At 42.5% G+C, this 18,757-nt stretch overlaps 1 protein-coding gene and 1 long non-coding RNA gene across 3 annotated transcripts in view; one reads left to right on the top strand and one right to left on the bottom strand.

Annotated features, from left to right (window-relative positions):
• The window catches only part of synpr (synaptoporin), a 196,164-nt gene extending 189,621 nt beyond the window's left edge, over positions 1–6,543 (top strand). For both annotated transcript variants that reach the window (XM_039772904.1, XM_039772905.1), the window contains one exon: positions 4,841–6,543. In XM_039772904.1, the coding sequence (XP_039628838.1) occupies positions 4,841–5,137 (297 nt within the window). In that variant the 3' untranslated portion in view covers positions 5,138–6,543. The remainder of the gene's footprint in view (positions 1–4,840) is intronic.
• LOC120541359 overlaps positions 1–18,757 on the bottom strand; it is a 58,406-nt gene that overhangs the window by 2,575 nt on the left and 37,074 nt on the right. Inside the window, exon 2 of the long non-coding RNA XR_005635990.1 lies at positions 680–774. This is a non-coding gene — a long non-coding RNA (uncharacterized LOC120541359). The remainder of the gene's footprint in view (positions 1–679; positions 775–18,757) is intronic.

Below are 18,757 nucleotides of genomic sequence, written 5' to 3'. Positions count from 1 at the left end.
TTATTCTAAAAGGCAATGAGCCACAGACCTCACCTTACCACATTCGTCAAAGGTTTATTCCACGTTAACCAAATTGTCCGTTTTTACTGTTGCCAAACTCAAAAGCAGCCAAAAAATAATCCATTAGCAGAGAATCACCGCAAAGCACCATCCATCTCAGATGCCAAGCAAATGGCCAGTGTTGACCTTTTCTCATGACACAGGTCGTGCAGTTCTGTGCCATTTCCTTAGCAACCTCATGATAACCATAAACAAAATGATGCCACTGGTGAAAAACAAAAACGTGGCACTGAAATAGATGCAAAAATATTTTAAGTAATTGAAATAAATTTTAAATCGTACACTATATGGCCGTAGCACTTCTTCACTGCGAGTTTATGTGCTCTGCCAACACTTAATGGCACTTACTGTTGACCAGAGCAGGTGGCATCGTCTGACAGTGCCACTTCCAGAGTCACTGAGCCCTTCAGTTTGACCGATGCAGACTGCATGGCTTTGTTCTTAATGTTATCATGGTATGCTGCCCTAAAAGGAACTCTGTCCACATACCTCTGGCCATGCTCTCTACCTCGAATAAAGTGTGCTGTGCAAATGTTTGAATTTGTGAACTCGTCTGTTATTAAACAGAGGAACAATCGTGCGACTGTAGTTCTGGATTAGAGCGGTCACTCATTCTTACCTCACAGACTCATCGGATTCCCAATGCAAGTCAAATGCGTGCGCTGCATGTGTGCCACTGGTACGCCAGGTCACTTCCGCTGCTCGAGAGAGAACCTAAAAAATATAAAAACAAAAAACAAATGTAAGGCAAAAAGTCACTTTCTAGAATTGAATACAACTAAGTAAGTATTGCTCTTTAACCAAAGAGGGAATAAATGTGTCTCAAGATTTCACATTGCACTCAAATAACCCCAAGGCCTCATTATCTGCACTTTCTGTTGATTAAAAGACTTCTCTGCACGAGGGAAATGCTCTTTTAAATAGTCGAGATGACCGTCATCAGGGTCTCCAAGATGGATGTCCTTTACACTGGAGGAAGTCTGTCGTATACCAGTCAGTCCTCCATGACAAGACTACAGAATAAAACAAAACGACGATCTGAAGTAACTTCATTTGCATAACACAGTTCAGAAACACATCAGTCTGCACCAATCAGCTTTCACATAAATGGTATAATAATAATAATAATGTACTTTGTATTTATATAAAGCTTTTCTCACTACTTCAGCCACCATTAATGCGTAGCTGAGACCTGGATGATGTGACGTCAGCCATTTTTTTTTGCCAGTGTGTCAAGCACGCATTAGCCGTTAGGTGGTGAAGTGGTGAGAGATAGTTAGCCAATCAGAGACAGGGATGTTTAGGGGGCCAGAATGACTAGGCCGTGGTGGGCAATTTAGCCAAGACATCAGGATGCGGGCCTGCTGTTTACAAAGGATACCCAGGGATCTTTAATGACCACAGAGGGTCAGGACCTCTGTTTTATGTCACATCTGATGGATGGCACCATTTTACAGTACAGTGTCACGGTCACTACACAGGGGCATTGGGGTCCACACTCGGACCACAAGGTTAAGGCGTCACCAACACCTCTTCCGGCGGCAGCAGCCCAAGGTTTTTATGGTTCGTCTCCCATCCAAGTATGGGCCGGGCCCAAACAGACTTAGCTTCAGGTAGATGACATGTTGTCAAGTGCAGGTGGTGTGGCCGCTGACGATTAATCTTCAGCTCACCTAGAAAGCAGAACCAAACCTTGGATGGGGTGAAAGTCTGCCACATGGCACTCTCGCCACTCACTACTTCAGTCGACCCAGCACGTATATTTCTGGGCTCAAGGAGGACCTCTCTGCAGCCAGCAGGTGGGTCAGCATTGCTAAACTCTAAGCAACGGTTTCATCTCAATTCTGATTTATTTTTCTTATGTGAAATCATACAATTATCCTGAGACGTGCGTTCACTCCCGTCAGCCCAGTGGTGCAATTTGTGACCAGAAGAGCAGCCAAAACCGAATATGATCCCACACCATATACTTAACAAATGGGTTTTAAACTCGTAGCACTAGGGCTCCTGGATTTATAAATCCAAGTCCTGCATCCAGGCTAGTAATTTAAGATTTACAGATTTCTATAATTGCATCGAGAGCAGCAGGGAAGTCATTGTAAACTAATTCTGCTTTACGGGCAACACTCAGAGAGAGCCGCTATTCTCAGTGGCACCAACGCACTGTAATTTAATGCCCTCTATTATCCGCCATATTACTGGCAATTTACACCAAACTAAAACCCACTATTATCTTTTTGTTCAGAAATAATCGGATATGGCATCTGCTCTCCACCTTAATGCTATGAGAACATTTTCTTAAAAGTTCAGTAACAATCACAGCCTACTCAAATGTGGTATTGATCTGCGAGAGAGAACTGCAGCCGGCTGGGTAGGCGTGAGCCCACGCCGAGGGGGTCTTAGAGGAAAAGCCACCATCAGCCTGTGGAGTGGAGGAGATTTACAGCAGAGGGACACTAATGGAGCAGGACAGTAAATCCTGACAAGACCCCCGTCACCACCTCCTTGGCCTTGCAGGGTCTTTGCAGACCTCTGGTTAGCTGCAAGAAAATGAGGAGCAGATGACCCCAGAGAAGAGAGAGAGGCGGGACTGGGGTGTCATCAATTACAAGAAGATACACCAGACAAGCAAGGAAAACACAAATTTGAGTGTAATATTAAAAAAAAAAAAAAAGTGTAACAGTACAACAAATTCCATGTAGTCACGTCACCGTAAGGGAGAAACCATATTTGGGTGCTACGTAATATTTTTAAAAATCTAAAGCTATACCATAATACACACACACACTGGAAATGGACAGAGGAAAAAAAAAAAAAACACACTCTGTAAAACAAATAAATAAACTGAATGGGCCAAGTGAAGAAATGTGGAAGCTATGTAATATTAAAATAATAAAAAAAATATATATATAACAGATAAACCAAATCAGAAATTGGGTGGCATGTTAAAGTTTCTAAAATATAAAAAAAAAAAAAATTGTAATAAATACACCAAATGGATGGACAGAAAGAATATAGAAAAGAATATTTAAAAATAAACGTGTAACAACATAAATTACATGTAGCTGTAATGAACAGAGAAACTGCTTTTGGTGACTGTGTAATAAGTAAGAAAATTTAAAATATGAAAAATATCCAAAAATAAAGGCAATTTGAAAATCCCACACTAACCACAATGGCGCAGACCTGCAGTGGAGCCCCCACGTTCATTTGAGCTTGACAGAGCACTATGGGATTGGGGAGGGGTGTTTGAATTACCCATAAGCCACTGCAGCTGTGTTGTGGTGCATCAGCTTCTATCAATTGCAGTTGCTGCATAATTTTCAAATCACTTTTTGATTTACTCCCGTACATACCCCAAATGGACAAAGAGGAAAATTCTACAAAAAAAAATGTAATAAACTAGCAGATTCACCCAAAAGGCGGAGTGAAGGACTTTTGCCGCTATGTAAAGTTGCTTTTTAAGTTAGTATACAACACTAATAAATTACAGAGAGACATGACAAATAGACAGAGATGGAATTTGGGTTCTTTGTAATGTATAGAAAATAAAAAAGTCATAAAATTACAAGTAGATCTAGTACCAAATCAACCAAGACACTGAATGTGGGAGCTCTGTGCTGTAGTGCATTTATAAAATTCTACAAATGAAGTCGTTATAAGTAGGGACACCAAATGGACAGAAAGAAGACATTAAGAGTGCTATGTAATATTTTTATAAATTGTTAACAATTAAGTACATACCCCAAATGGACAAAGAGAAACAAATCTCCAAAATATAACAAGTAGATCGATACACAATGGGCAGAATGTAATGTTTTTTAAAAATCAGTATATGAAAATGAGATAAATTATAGAGAGACAGATGCCTAACAGAAAGAGATGGAGTTTGGGTTCTTTGTAATTATATATATTTTATTTATTTATTTTTTTTTTAATCTAAAAATGTAGTCAGTTACAAGTTCTGTAACACACCATTTTCTTGCCCTGCTTAAGGAGCTGTAGCCAATCCCAGCCTTGGGCACAATCCCTTGGACAGGATGCCAGCCCACTGCAGGGTGAACCAGGCCCAGTTCGGCACCACTTACCCACCTAATTGGCATGTCTTTTTGGTGTACTTTGGATCACCAATACACAGGGAGAACATTCAAACTCCATGCAGGGAGGACTCAAGAGCTGAACCCTGGTGTCTGCTCATTACGAGCCACTCATTACAAGTAGATAATGCCAGCTTAACTGAGAAATTGAATTTGAGTAGCATGTTAAATATTTAAAAGATAAACCAAAAAGATGGGCTGAAAGAAGTTGGGTGCAAATGTAATATTTTAAAAAATGATGGCAATGTCATAAATTATTGGTGGTTACAAAACTGGAACGAGAAACTGAATCCATTAAAGTTATATTTTTGAGATGCTCAAAATAGAGAGAAGAGGAGATTGGAGTCACGTTCTAGAGGTGTCAGCAATTCTAAGCAGATCCTCCAAATGGACAGAGACACAGCATGTGAGGGCCACATCAGGTCTACAAATAGTAAAGTAACTGAAAAAGGTAGAAAATGTTGCAAATACTGAAAAATGTATCCGCAGATAACAGCAAATGGACTTGTAGCTCCGAGTGTGTAGGGTTTTCATGTGGAATTTCTCACATTTGCCACCTGTCCCATAGCAGGGGCACGCAGCACAATTGGTGTGCCACCTCTACCAGGCGGGGGTTTGGTCCTTTGGTCTTTGGCTCATCCTCGTGTTTCACTGGTGCTCTCTTCATTTTGCTTTTCTTTCAGGTGTTTGGTTTCTTAAACTTCATTCTGTGGGCTGGGAACATTTGGTTTGTGTTCAAGGAGACAGGCTGGCACTCCACTTCCCCGAGGTACCCATCGTCGACTTCGGAGAAACAGCCGAGCAGCTACAACCAGCAGTCCTACAACCAAGGAGGGTATGAGCAGGAAAGCCTTGGCCAGTCTGGCAGCTTCAACCCACAGGGGGCCTATGGGCAACAGTCAAACTATGGCCAGGGAGGTGGCTACGTCCAGTCGGGGTACACCCCCAGCGGGCCCACCTCCTTTACCAATCAGATGTAATGGCTGCTCAACCCCTCACTGCTGCATTCATAAGTCCAGAAGGAGCACGAGCAGTAGTAAAGGGGCCACTCGGCAGTGGGGCGCCCCCTCTGTGTTTAGTAGTCTAGTGACTGAGGGGCCATGGTTCCTGTTTGTCTAGTTTTTAGGTAGATCCATGATGATGTTACTAAGGGTGGCGAAGCCCGACTTCAGTATCGTATGTATTAAATAAACTCATTTTGCTTTCTTTATTTTGTACTTTCATTTGGGGGTGGTGACCGTTTAGGGTGGCGGGGTACGTCGTATTCCACTCATCCACGTGTGTCGTGCTTGGTTCCACACCAGAGGGCCGCCATGGTCCCATGTTTTTTGAATTGTTTTACACTCTTGTGACAGAAAGTGACCATTTGCATTAATGATGACATTGTGATTTTATTCTCTTATTTTAGAAATGAAAAGCGCATGATAATCGTGTATTGCAAGTTCTCAACTGCTTGAGTGGACGTGCAATAAATTTATTTTTATAGCTTACTGGCTAGTTTTTTTTCGAGGTTCTTTGTGCGTTTTTTTGGGAAATTACATTTGTACTTTTTGTAACACCTGAAAACCTTTTGTAACGTGGTTTGGAGTTTTTGACTTGTTTGTTGAAATTTTAAGTGTTTTTTTTTTCTCTCTTTTTTTAATTTAATTCTGATTGTCGATAATCTTGAATATATTTATTTATGTATGAAAACCGAAGATCGCGTTTCCTAAGACCTTGAAGCTCTTCTTGCACACGACTCTCTCCCTACCCGATAAATCTGTAGTTGATATTTCGTGACTCCCTCTCATGGTTGTGGTTAATGAACTATTTCTGACTCTTCCTTTCTCTTAAAATGTACAAATGAGCTTTATAAAAGATTTTTAGCAAAAAGCAAGCAAGCATTTCAGTTGAGATCAAGCCTCTTCACGCTGGCAACTTCCACTGGAGCGAAATGCACGTATGACGCAAATCCAACGGGCAGCCGGAGCTCAACGAGAAGGACCAAAAACAAACATCACGTGAACGTGGAACATTTTTTCAACCTTTGCAGAGAACGATGTTTGTTTATACACGATTTTGCTCGCATGTACAATACGTTTCTATGCCTCAAGAATATTCCAGGAAAAACAAAAACAAATGCATTGACATTCTGATAATGATGCCATGAAGATTTCCCTCCTGTGACTGAACTTTGTGTCTTGGCCTCCAAAGCATGTGGTTCCACCGATTCCTGTGATGCATTAGTAGAGCGAGACCTCAGGCCATCTTTGTGTTCGATGTTGTTCATTATAGCGTGACGAGATGGCATCCAAATACTCGTAATATGTCAAGAGTTCATCCGTGTGAATGGCACTGTGTATGCATTTCAGATATTGGTAATAAAGCTGTTGCAATGAGCCCTACACCTCTTTGACTTTTGTGTCCATTTTTATAAAGTCCTGATTATTTCATCTCCAGTCAGCCATCGTCTTTATTTTGCGTTATACAGAACTCCATCACAAAAGTCTATAAAAGGAATACGCCACCCAGACATTTTTTTAGTGTTACTTTGTCGTTTGTTTTTATGGCCAAATAAAAAAAAATTAATCTAACATTATAATGGAGAACAGAGATTGTCACAAAGTACCTGACACAACGGGCATCCACGTAGGTCACTGCTTAATAACGGCACACGATGTCAAGCGGCTTCAGTTTACTTGTGTTGTGTAATCCACACGTTGGCAATCCCGTCGTACGCTCACAGCATCTGAGAAACATACAGTGGATTGAGAAAGTCTTTGGCCCCCTTCACTCTCTGCACACTTTACTGTGTTGTATATTTAATTGCAGAGAATACATTTGACGCCATCAATGTACACTTGGTAACCCCAGATGACTAAGTGAAGACGTGTGTGCTCAGTGGTGGCCAAACGTTTGTTGAAATGAAACCACTGTTGGTGTTCACAAAGTCTGCTACTTCAGTGTTTTTAGGTCTTTGTGTCGGACGCTTCTCTGGTGTACTGAAGTAGAATGACAAGCAGTTCAGAAGTTTCAAAGGCTGTGATTGACAATGACATGACGTTTATGCTCAGAGTCCATATTTGCATTGTTGGCCCTTCTTTCTTTTTCAAGACGACTCTCTGCAATTCGCCCTGGCAGGCTGTCAATCAATCAACTTCTAGGCCCAATCCTGACTGATGGCAGCCCATCCTTACATAATCAGTGCTTGGTGTTTGTCAGAATTGGTGGGTTTTTATTTGTCCACCCACCTCTCAATGGGGTTGAAGGTCTGGGGAGTTCCCTGGCCATAGACCCCAAATATCAAGGTTTTGTTCCTCAAGCCACTTAATCCTCACTTTTGCCATAAGGCCCGTTGCTCTGTCATGTTGGTCACCAAACGGTTCTTGGCTGGTTAGGAGAAGCTGCTCTCGGAGGATGTTTTGGTCCCATTCTTTATTCTTGGCTGTGTTCTTATGCCAAATTGTGAGGGAGCCCACTGCCTTGAATGAAAAGGAATGGTCTCTGGCTGCTTTACTGTTGGCATGACACAGGACTGATGGTAGTGTCGCTCACCTTTTCTTTCTTCCAGATGCCCCAAATAAATCAGAAAGGGGATTCATTAGAGAAAATTACTCCCAAAATTCCAACAGGCCTTTGCAGTCCAATCCCAGAATATCAGTCTGTCCCTGATGTTCTTCTTGGCTTCTTTGCTGCCCTTTTCAATACCCACCAGGCCATCCTCCAAAAGCCTTTGCCTCACTCCCAGCTCTGCCCTGGTGGTGCAACTTCACCCAAACATCCAAGAACAGTTTGGTGACCAACATGACGGAGCACCGGGCCAGAAGGCAAAAGTGATAACTAAGTAGCTCAGGGAACAAAACATTGATATTTGGGGTCTATGGCCAGGAAACTCCCCAGACGTTAATCTCATTGAGAACTTGTGGTCAAGAGGTGGGTGGACAAACAAAACCCCACAAATTCTGATGATGCCAGAATAGGCAGCAGCCATCAGTCAGGATTGGGCCCAGGAGTTGATTGACAGATAGCCTACCAGGGTGAACTGCAGACGTCTTGAAAAAGAAAGAAGGGCCAACACTGTAAATATGGACTCTGCACCACAAACTTCATGTCACTGTCAATAAAAGCCTTTGAAACTTCTGAACTGTTTGTAATTCTACTTTAGTGTACCAGAGAAACATCCGACAAAAAGATCCAAAACCACTGAAGCAGCAAACTTTGTGAAAACCAACACTGGTGTCATTCTCACGACTTCTGGCCACGACTGTAAGCATAACTTTAATATGTCACTGTGCTCTATGCAAAGGGTCTTCTAAAATGTGATTTGTACTCGCATTGCCAGATTCAGTACAGAAGCTGACACACAGAAGTAAAAGCAATACGACAAAATGACAGAGTAGGACAAACTGGCACCGTGGGCAGTCAGACTGTGGCAGGTTCGAAGCACGTACTGATTTTATCTGTTGAGTCAGCACAAAGTTGGAGAGCATGGTGGCCTTGTTTAGAACTGCATGCTCATCTGAAGGGGGCCCTGGCTGAGGAGTTGGAACATTGCCTGGCACACACCTTTGACGCCAACGAACGGATGGAAGACGTCACCAGCTGTTCCTGAGAATGCCTTCCACACCTGCATTGACGACACCGACAGGCTCGGCTCCGCACTCCAGGACCGGGTCTTGTCGCTGGCTTCATTCGTCTTTGAGCTCTCTGCAGTGTAAGCCGACATTAAACAAAGCCAAGTTATTTCTCCTACGCAACTTCTTGCTGCCATATCACTAGGGAAGGGGATCTTCTTTTATATTATATCTACAGTCCATAGATTGGGGGGGTAAGTAACACACCCCAATAACAAAAGAAATCATTCCCAGGGAGCAAGTGGCCCCTGCTAGACACAAAGTGTTCAGAAAGGTTTGCACATTTACTAAAAATCAAAAACTGAAATCTCTTGTTCTTAGAAGTATTCAGACCCTTTGCTGTGGCTTCGCCCATGCCATTTGCTTTCATTCTCCTTGAGATGTCGAGAACTTAAATGGAACTTAGTAGAAGCTCCTCTGGTAGTCATCTTGGTAAGTCTCTACAAGCTCTCTGCCCACCTGGATTTGGGCAGTTTATCCTGTTTGGATTCTCTCAAGCGGATTTACGTTGAGCCAAGACACTCGCGCAAGGATCTGAATAATAGTATGAATGAGAGTTCAGGTTTTGATTTCATTCTGAATACATTTGGTCATTATGGGTTACTGAGTGTAGAATGTTACAGAAACATTTCAGACTCAATTATTTCAAACTAGCAAAATACCTGCGCTTCGCAGCGGAGAAGTAGTGTGTTAAAGAAGTAATGAAAAAGAAAAGGAAACATTTTGAAAATTAACGTAACATGATTGTCAATGTAATTGTTTTGTCACTGTTATGAGTGTTGCTGTCATATATCTCAAAATAGCCATGCTTCGCAGCGGCAAAGTACTGCCTTAAAAATTTTATTAAGAAGAAAATTAAACCTTTTTAAACGGAGGGAAAATATACCAATAATTATTTAAGGATCTCTTTGTATACCACATTGTGAGTTCGGCCCTCCGGTTGTAATCTGACCAAGCTGTGCGCTGAGCTGACTCTTAAACATGTAACGTACAGTTGGCCATGTGAACAGTAAACTTGTTTCAAATCTCACAGCTTGGATTGCTGCTGTCATAATCGGTTTGAGTTTCATGGTTTGATTCAATTACGACAGTATTTGTAGGACTTGTGTTGAAGAGACATTCAGCATCTGTCAAGCGTAAGCATACAACCAGTTTCATCGATAACTTCACATCCAGCTTTCGAGAGTTTAAACATTCATAAACATCAAAGTGTCCACTACTCAAATCGTCACCTGTGAACCTAAGATATTTAAGAGGCATTGGCGGTTGTTGAAAGGTGTAAAATATTCGGCCATTTCGGTACACTTGAAAGCGACAACCAAACAATTCAGTGGAAGCCATCAACTCACATGCAGAACCATAGGTGAAGGGCTTAAGCATTTCACTCTTCTAGTGCTCCTGTGTAGTATAATTATCTCCTGTACGTCATCAGTCCACACCTTGAACCTGTCCAGTCATTCAATACATAAGACACAATGGATATCAAGAGTGAGCCTGATATGGCCGTGCAATATGTAACACAGAGAATGGAAAAGGTAGGTGCCATCTCCGAGCATGAAAACCACTCATTAAGTGACAGTTTTTTGATCGATGGTGATCACCTCGATAGATATGGTAATGGGGGTACAGTTGGAATGATAAAGGAAATGGGTATCTGAACAATGGAAAGTAAGTCTAAAATACCTACACAATAACTATAATCGTAATAAATGAACAATAAAACAGCAGAGAAGCCGTGGATTAAATAAAAAGGCTGTAGTTATCAGCAGGGAGACGTGAATCCCGTGGCGAAGCAAGGAAGGGAATGTAGAGACTGGAGCGATGGACGGCCTTATATAGGCCGAGCTGCAGGCTATGGACGTATGTATATATGTACATAAGTAGGATTCAGTTAGCGTTGGGAACCCGCGTACCAAATTTCTTGAAGATGGGCCCATAAGTAACAAAGACTGTTGAAAAGTTCAATATGGCGGCCGACAGTGGCGTCATACCACCGAAATAAGTACATACATTGGTTTCGGTTAGCGCAGGGAAGCCACCTACCAAATTTAGTGAAGATGGGCCCATAAATAAGAAAATTCAACATGGCGGACGTTATGACCATTACGTGTAGAATTTTGAAATGAAGGTTGGTTCCATGTACTTTCTCAGTCCACTGTATGCCCTTTAAACAGGGTAAAACCTCCACAGTTGCACCTGATGGACTCAAATTTTCCTCTCAAATGAACTGATGGTTCTGAGGGCTCAAATATGTTTTCACACACAGATATTTCATACACATGGGATCCTTTTCATAAATAAATAAAACGAACGAGAATAATGTGTAATGGACCTCGAGAATTTTAGCACTGTAGCCACAAGAGATTTGCTTAACTGGCTACACTTAATCATGAAGGACGGGGTTCAAAAACCAGGATTAATCCAACAGTGTTCATATTCTTCCCAAATCAACCACCTGCTCAAATAAACTGAATACTATATGAGGGTAAAGCTTTAATCCAAATATTATCATATATGACACAAGATATTTACAAGACTTACAACACCACCACCACCCCCAAACTAGGAACAGGCACACATGATCATCAGAGTGTCATGTAAGTGAGCAACAGTGCAGATGGGCTTGTGGATGAGTGGTGGTTAGCATTCCCTGACAAAGCAGCTTCTCCCAAAGAAATAATCAACAGTCCTACCAGCAAATCCTGAAGTACACGTGTACCCCCCAGGCACACCTTCTACAGGGGTCAAGCACTGCTTGGCAGGTGTTGACAAACTTCACCCCACTGATCGTAATTCCCCTCGGTCCTTGGTTTTTCTCCTGTCATCGATGTTGTAGAATACCACAAGATGAGGGCAAGCCTCAAACTGCTGTTCAAAATGGCCTCTCCTCTCCTCTCCCCAGCTTTAAATTGACTCTGACCCATACACAGGCACAAAAAGGGGGGAGAGCCAACCTTAAGAAAAGCAATGGAATAATTAAAAGGGGGATAAACCACATAAAACTGTTGAAAACAATATGAAGTGAATTGCAAAGTAACAATCAAATGCAGATATCTCACAAAAGAACCAACAAAGCCAATTCACAATCCAGATGATAGAAACCAGAAACCGGACAAGTCAACATCCAAACAATGGACTTAGAAATGTGCCCACCACGCAACTCTGGAGGGCCTGATGCTCAGTCTGGACTTGGTACATGGGGATTTGGGGCCTGTCCTCCAGCTGGCCCCTCCCCTAAAGTGACATCATACAACCAAACTTAAAAGTAGTGCATGCAAACACAAGAGCACGCGAGCCAAGTACAAAAGCCCGAGTAAATCATAACAGGGGAGCTCTGCCCGTTACTCACTAGTGTTTCACCTCCTCCAGCATAACCTGAATTTCAAATTAAAAAGGGCAGCCACAGGCCAGTTGGCTTTCATTGGCCATTACACTAGGAATAAACACGGGTTCCCACATTACTGGGTACCTGCTGGGCGTCATGGGTAGATCAGATTGTCAGCACTACAGCGGGTTTGTCAGTCAGTTATTACTGAACCCACGATATCCTAACACCGGGTCACGGGGGTTTGCTAGAGCCAATCTCAGCCAGCATAGGGCACAAGGCAGGAACAAATCCCGGGCAGGGCACCAGCCAACTGCAGGACACACACAGCAAGCACACACTAGGGACAATTTAGGATCGCCAATGCACCTGACCTGCATGTCTTTGGACTGTGGGAGGAAACCAGAGCAGACATGGAGAGTACATGCAAACTCCACGCCCAGGTCTCCTTACTGCGAGGCAGCAGCGCTACCACTGTGCCGCCCACAGCGGGTTTGTGGATCTATGAAATGTGAAAAAGGGTTTGCTTTAGAAGCACAGTGGGCCGATCCTCCATCGGCAGCGTTGACACCAACACCTTCCCTCCTCTCCTAAGGGTGGGAGACAAGGAGTCTCAAACAAAGCAAAATATGGGGTGTGGGACCTCCAAAATAAGCCATAGAAACAGGCTGGCCAATAGGAGAGGCTCCCCACCAAAAGAGCCGGTGCCACACGTGCTTCCTGCACTTCAGTCTCATACAGGGGAGCTTACTTTACAAGATGTCGAAGAAAAAGAAGGAAATATAAACCAATTCAATTAGGTGAAACTAAAAATAAAAAAAAAGTCAATCAATACCAGCTTCTAACAAAGATCTAATTACCACAAAGCAGAGTGTACAGTATATCATGTCGTATTTCAAGTCTCTACAGCTGAGAGGGCTAGGAGGACAGAAAAAGAAAACCAAAAAAAATAATAAAAATCACCAACTAAAAAGAACACCAAATCTGCAGGGGTTCAAGATGGGGCCAAAGGACCAACCAACCCCACTGGGCATTAGACCTAACACAGATGTTCTTAAGTCGCTCCTTGAGGATTCAGTGCAGTGGGGGTCTCGTGGACAGCTGGGGCACCCGCCTTCCTTCGAGGACCGCAGGTGGCTGCACAGGACTTTGATCAGGTGGTGTTTGCTGGTGGAAGCACAGAAAAGAAAGAAGACAAAAGCAGTGAAGATTGCAAACCCTGTAGAAGATGACAATTCTGTGCATGTACTGTCCATTAGCAGGACAACTAAAATGCAGCTACAAAAAAGCCAAATTAAGAAAGTGTTAGCCTGACGTATCACCACTTGGTGTGTATTACAGACATAACAGCCAAAGGCTGCACCACCACTTTGATACTCGGCTCTTGGAATAACAAGCAGACCACCATTACAAGATCTAAGGTGACAACTTGAGAGTGTAGGGGGACAGGCAGAGGGGTTTCCTGCCTTCTGTACGCAGTTACGAGGAGAAGACACGGCTCCCGAATGGCATTGGGTAAGACTTTTAAGTAAGCCAGCGGGAGACTTTCAACCACCGGCCACGTACCGACTGAGTAAAAGAGCAGCTTGAAGCGAGGAGCTTCTTCAGATCGGTCAGTTTGCAAAGCAGGGTAATAAAAGAGGAGAAAAGCATTACACTCGTCTCTCCTGCGACACATGACTCACAGGTTTAACGCGCTGTGCCGCTTGTGCACAACTTTTGCAGTCCCAGCCCCCCCAGAAGCTGCACTTGATTGATATCCACTCAGACAAAGAACAGAAAAAAAAGATAAAACCGAAGTCGGCACCTGAGCTTTAGGAGCTAAGCCTTTAAACACAATTAATGGAGGCCATAAAAGTCCTGCCTGCTGTGACTCAGCCGGGGTTTGTTCTCTGGCTTATGCATCTTTTCCTTTATTCTGTCACATTTATTGTTTTTGAATTATTTTTCAGGTGTCCTTTGTCATTTTTAATGGGTGGAAATCAAGGGGTGGGGTATCATGACATCACTGTTGAAGGACCACCCCTATGCCTTTATATGTCCAGCAGGAGAGATTCGGTCTTCAGAGTGCCACTGTGGTGTTGTGGGGTCTGTGATGAAATGGAGAAAAAACAGAGAGGAGCCCACCAAAAGGAGCTACACAAGCAGTCCACAAGAGGCTTACTCACTCCATCTTACTCCCAACTGGCATGGCAAGGCTCCAGAAGTGGAAAAACTGATTCTACAGCATCTTGAGGATGAGAAAGGTGCTATATAAATAAATAATTATTCCAAGTAGACTTATGCCTCCCAATGGGGAGAAACTGAGTGACAACTCAGGCTTGGGACCAAAAAGCAACAGGAACAAAAAGAAATAACAAAAGGTGTTGGAGAGTCACTAGAAAGGCAGTCCTGAGGTTACAGAGTCCCAGTACACAATCCAGAAATTGAAATCTAACAGCAGTAACAAAAATAATCAAAGAAATGGCAAAAACTTCAGTGAAGATGCTGCCTGAGCTTCAGTCTTCGGAGCTTTCAATAGCCAGGGGGCGGAGTCAGGAGCAGTGACATCAGATGACCCCTCCTCCTGTGGGCTCCACCCACAAAGCACACAGTATATTAGGGCTTTTAAAGAAATGGTACATAAATACAAACATAATGGAAATGACAAAATGAATAAAACACCACAATATTACATAAAAGTAACAGATTGTAACATCACAAACCAAACTAATAAAGTTTACAAAATAATAATTTGGAAAAACAACAAAAGAGAAAAAAAACTTGGGCCAGGAAAAGAACCCTGGCAGAGCCACGACAGTATCAGGACGACACCGACACCCAGGCACCATCTGTGGCTTTAGGCCGCTTTCCTGTTTAATCTTTTGTTGCATATTTTGTAAATATGCTTATTATGTTGTTTTCTCTTGTCTACATATGTTTGCTTAATGAATATTTTGTTGTTTTGTTGAAATTGTTACAGGCCTTTTGGTTCCTAAAAAAAAAAATACTCCACCATATTTTTATTACCCCATGTAGTTTGTTGTGATAACCAAAAAAAATTATTAATCTCGTGTCCTCATGCAGTACAGAGAGGAAAAAAGTTTATGATATAACAAAAGCAAATTGTGACCAATGCTCGATCCATGGACAAAAAGAAAACATCTCACGCTACTCCTGTCCCATAATCAAATGTCAGTAATCCAGTCATGTGCTTGATATATGCAGCACACAATCATTTGAAGGAGATACCACCGGAACATTCCGCGCACGTCAAACTAGAAATGCATTCCCATAATGCTCCGCTTTGCATACGGACTCACAAGATGTGGTCGATTGGAAATAAAAATGAGCAGGAGAAATCTGTGTCATAAAAAGTCACAAACGATCCAACACCCCTGTGATTTCTGGGCAATAACTCCCTGAAGACAGCCGAAAACAAACTTAACAAAAATGGGGCCTAAACATGAAACAAAAAGGGTGTTGCAACAAAATAGGATCAAATACTCCACTTTCTCAAAACATGTTCCAGACAAGCCAAACCCCATCTTGAGTCTTGAAATCATACAATCCTTCAAGAAATTAACAAGAACTGTATGTGAAGTTACACCCAAAAAAAAATGTAAAAAATCATCGTAACACTTTGAATTGTAGACAGCACTCTTCACCAATGAATGAGGGGAAGAGGTAGACATAATGGAGGCTTTCACCTAACAGGCCCCAACCAAACAAGAATGACCAGCAAAATACCTAAAAAATAAAGCAGAATCCCAACAAGAGGAGGGATGACTGCAAACCCCAGGCGTGTATACAAAAAGGCAAACAATCAATCTTTGGAATTTATTTGAAAAAAATAGAAAATAAGGCAAAATGTTTAAAAAGAGCAAAAAGAACTTCCAAAAATCAAACAAGTCCCAACACATTCATCTGGAATTGTAATCTGTAAACAGAAATACAAGGGATGAAGCAGCCAACATTAATATGAAACAATAAAATAAATAACGTGAAAAAAATACAAAAAAAAAGACTTTAAGTGTAGAAAAGCGCCTCTGTCTCAAGGGGATTTTTTTGTTTTTGATTAACAAAAAATATTTCTGAGCTCTGGAATAATACAATTCAAGTGCCAAGTGTTATCAAAATCAAATTTGATCATGTCTTAAATTAGTCTGGAATGACCCGTAATTAGACTCTGCGGCTTCTGCACTTCCTTCTCCGACGTGGCGCCGCTTGTGTCTCGTGGTCCTCTCTGTTCACAGTTTGTTGTATTGGGGGCTCCTGATTTGTGTCCTCTGTAAGGCACATCTGACTCTACAGGATAACGTTTTATGCGCTCACGTCCATTCAATTTGTCCGTTTTTCTTTCATTATACTTTATATGAATTCTGCCGGAGCAACATCCGCTGGATGCCTGAACCTAAGAGAAGTCATTACTGCCGCTGTGGGTGCCGTCGACAGCAAATTTAAATTTGGTATTTTACGGAAAAGCAGAAACTGTTTTCTGTTCCACTGTGAGGCAGTAGTGCAGGCACCTGAACCTGAACCCGTCCTTTAACCCATTTCAGTTATTACGGTCACAACAAAACAGCGTTGCCAGTCTGCTGCCACTTTTTGCAACCTTATCAAAGTTAGGTCACAAAAAAAAAAGAAAGAAAAAGCAAAGTAGCTGACAAGTCAGGCTGCCTATCAGATTCTAGTCCTTCATAGACCAAACTGAGAAAATCTGCAGGGCCAGAATTAAAAAAAAAAAAAAAAAAAAAAGAGCAGAAGGGAAAAAGACTTGAAAGGGCAAGTTTGGAATTAATCCTACTGAAAGACACCGAGACATTTAAAAGCTACTCTACGCTTTAAATATCTTCCCTTACAATACTGCAGCAGTGACAGATTGGACGGGTCTCAGATTTGCTTGTCATGTTGTTCTACCCACAGCTTCACATCTATGATAACACGTGTGAAAAACAATAAACAAACACATTAATATTAAATAAAAATTCAAGTAAACCATTGTTTAAAACGTCAGAAATAATAATTGTAACACCACCAACGGGGCGGCTCCTGACTGTCTGACAAGACGCAAAGTAAAATTAAATGACAAGTCATGCGAGACTGAGAGGTAGCAAACCAAATGCTAAAGAATACAAAACTGAATAGCATAAAGAAAGAGAAACAAAGTGGCAATCACACAGACAGGATACACATGGCCTAGATAGATTAGGCAGATTAGATCATTTTTGCAGGAGCTCAAGAGATGTTTAAACAACCAACCACCACCTCCTTATGCACAATATAAGAAACCCTGTGACCTGGCTAACGATCAGAGAGGAGTCCCAGCGAGGCACTATATGGGCGTATTGCTGCGGCTATGAGGCCCACTAGAGTTTCTTGACAAACTTCTGCTTGGTAGCTCACTGGCTGAAAGTCCTCAATGCCAGTTTTCCACAGTGGCCGTCAGGTTTGTCTTCATTCTCTCCTCTATTACTACCTCCAGCAGGTCCAGAGGACCTCCTATAATTGTGCCTGCCTTCTTAATCCGCTTGTTGATTGGGTGGGCCTCGATTGAAGTGATGTTACAAGTCCCAGGACCACACCGTCTTTCCCAGGACATGTGAAAGATCTCAGTGCCCATATTAAATGATTGTAGACTCCTAAATAGTCTGCTCTGCCCGTTCTTCTCCAGTTGCTGTTTGTTGCGAGGCCACTCCAGCCTGTCAGTGAATTGGACCCCCAGGTCCTTGTAGCAGTTGCACTCCCTGAATAGTGACTAGGCATACTGGGTCTTTGCTGTGGCGAAAGTCAATAAGCATTTTCTTGGTTTTGCGGATGATCAGTTGCTGACAATTCTCAGTATTCTCCACCTTAGTCCTCTCCTTTGTCTCATCCCCACATTCTCTCCTCCACTCCCACCTTCAATGGTTCCTGAGGGCTTCCCATAGATGAACCACCAGCCTTCTTTATCAAAATTTCTAACAATATTACTTATAAACACAAATTAGAAAAATGGAGCTAAGGAGGTGCCCACCATGCATAGTCACAACACTACATAATCTAATTCAAGGTGCCTGTGGGTAGAGCACTGGGTACAAGACAGACACCAACTGTGTTTAGGGCGCCAGTCCATCACAGGGACCACTTGTGCACACACCTACAAGAGGCTCATTTTAGAATCGGACGTTAAGATAATGTATACCTTGGAGATACCGGAGTCTAGAGAAACATGTGAATCCAGTGAGAACGTGTGCCCTGGTGCAGGCATGGGATTTGAACCCAGGAAGTTGGATCCATGACCACAGTGCCAATGCCCACCAATGTTTTAATTCAAATTAAAAACTTTCTATAATGCCCTCCAGCAGTTCAGAGTGTGTTAACTGCAGCCACACCATAAACCCCACATAAGCCGGGCATGTGGGGCACAAACCTGCTTAGAGCTCACCATGATGGCTGCCAGCAGATCGAGTTCAGCTCGTGTCTTCCAGCCCTCATTTTTACAAAGCCATCACTTTACGGCTTTTTCTTTTTTGTGCTTTCGGCATTAATCTTACATTGGCCTTTCACACCACATTTGGTAAAAGACACGGAGAAGCAGGTTGGCCGCCGCATGTGCTTGACTGCTGACCCCCACAGATGGCTGGCTGCACTGCCACGTTCTGTTCTAATTAACCTTTCCTTTCATTTTAGCAGTTTGTTAA

This window comes from Polypterus senegalus, chromosome 12 (genome assembly GCF_016835505.1).
Source record: "Polypterus senegalus isolate Bchr_013 chromosome 12, ASM1683550v1, whole genome shotgun sequence".
NCBI classification, from domain to species: domain Eukaryota; kingdom Metazoa; phylum Chordata; class Cladistia; order Polypteriformes; family Polypteridae; genus Polypterus; species Polypterus senegalus.
The sequence above is the reverse complement of the archived record's forward strand: the minus strand, read 5'-3'. Positions and strand labels throughout refer to the sequence as shown.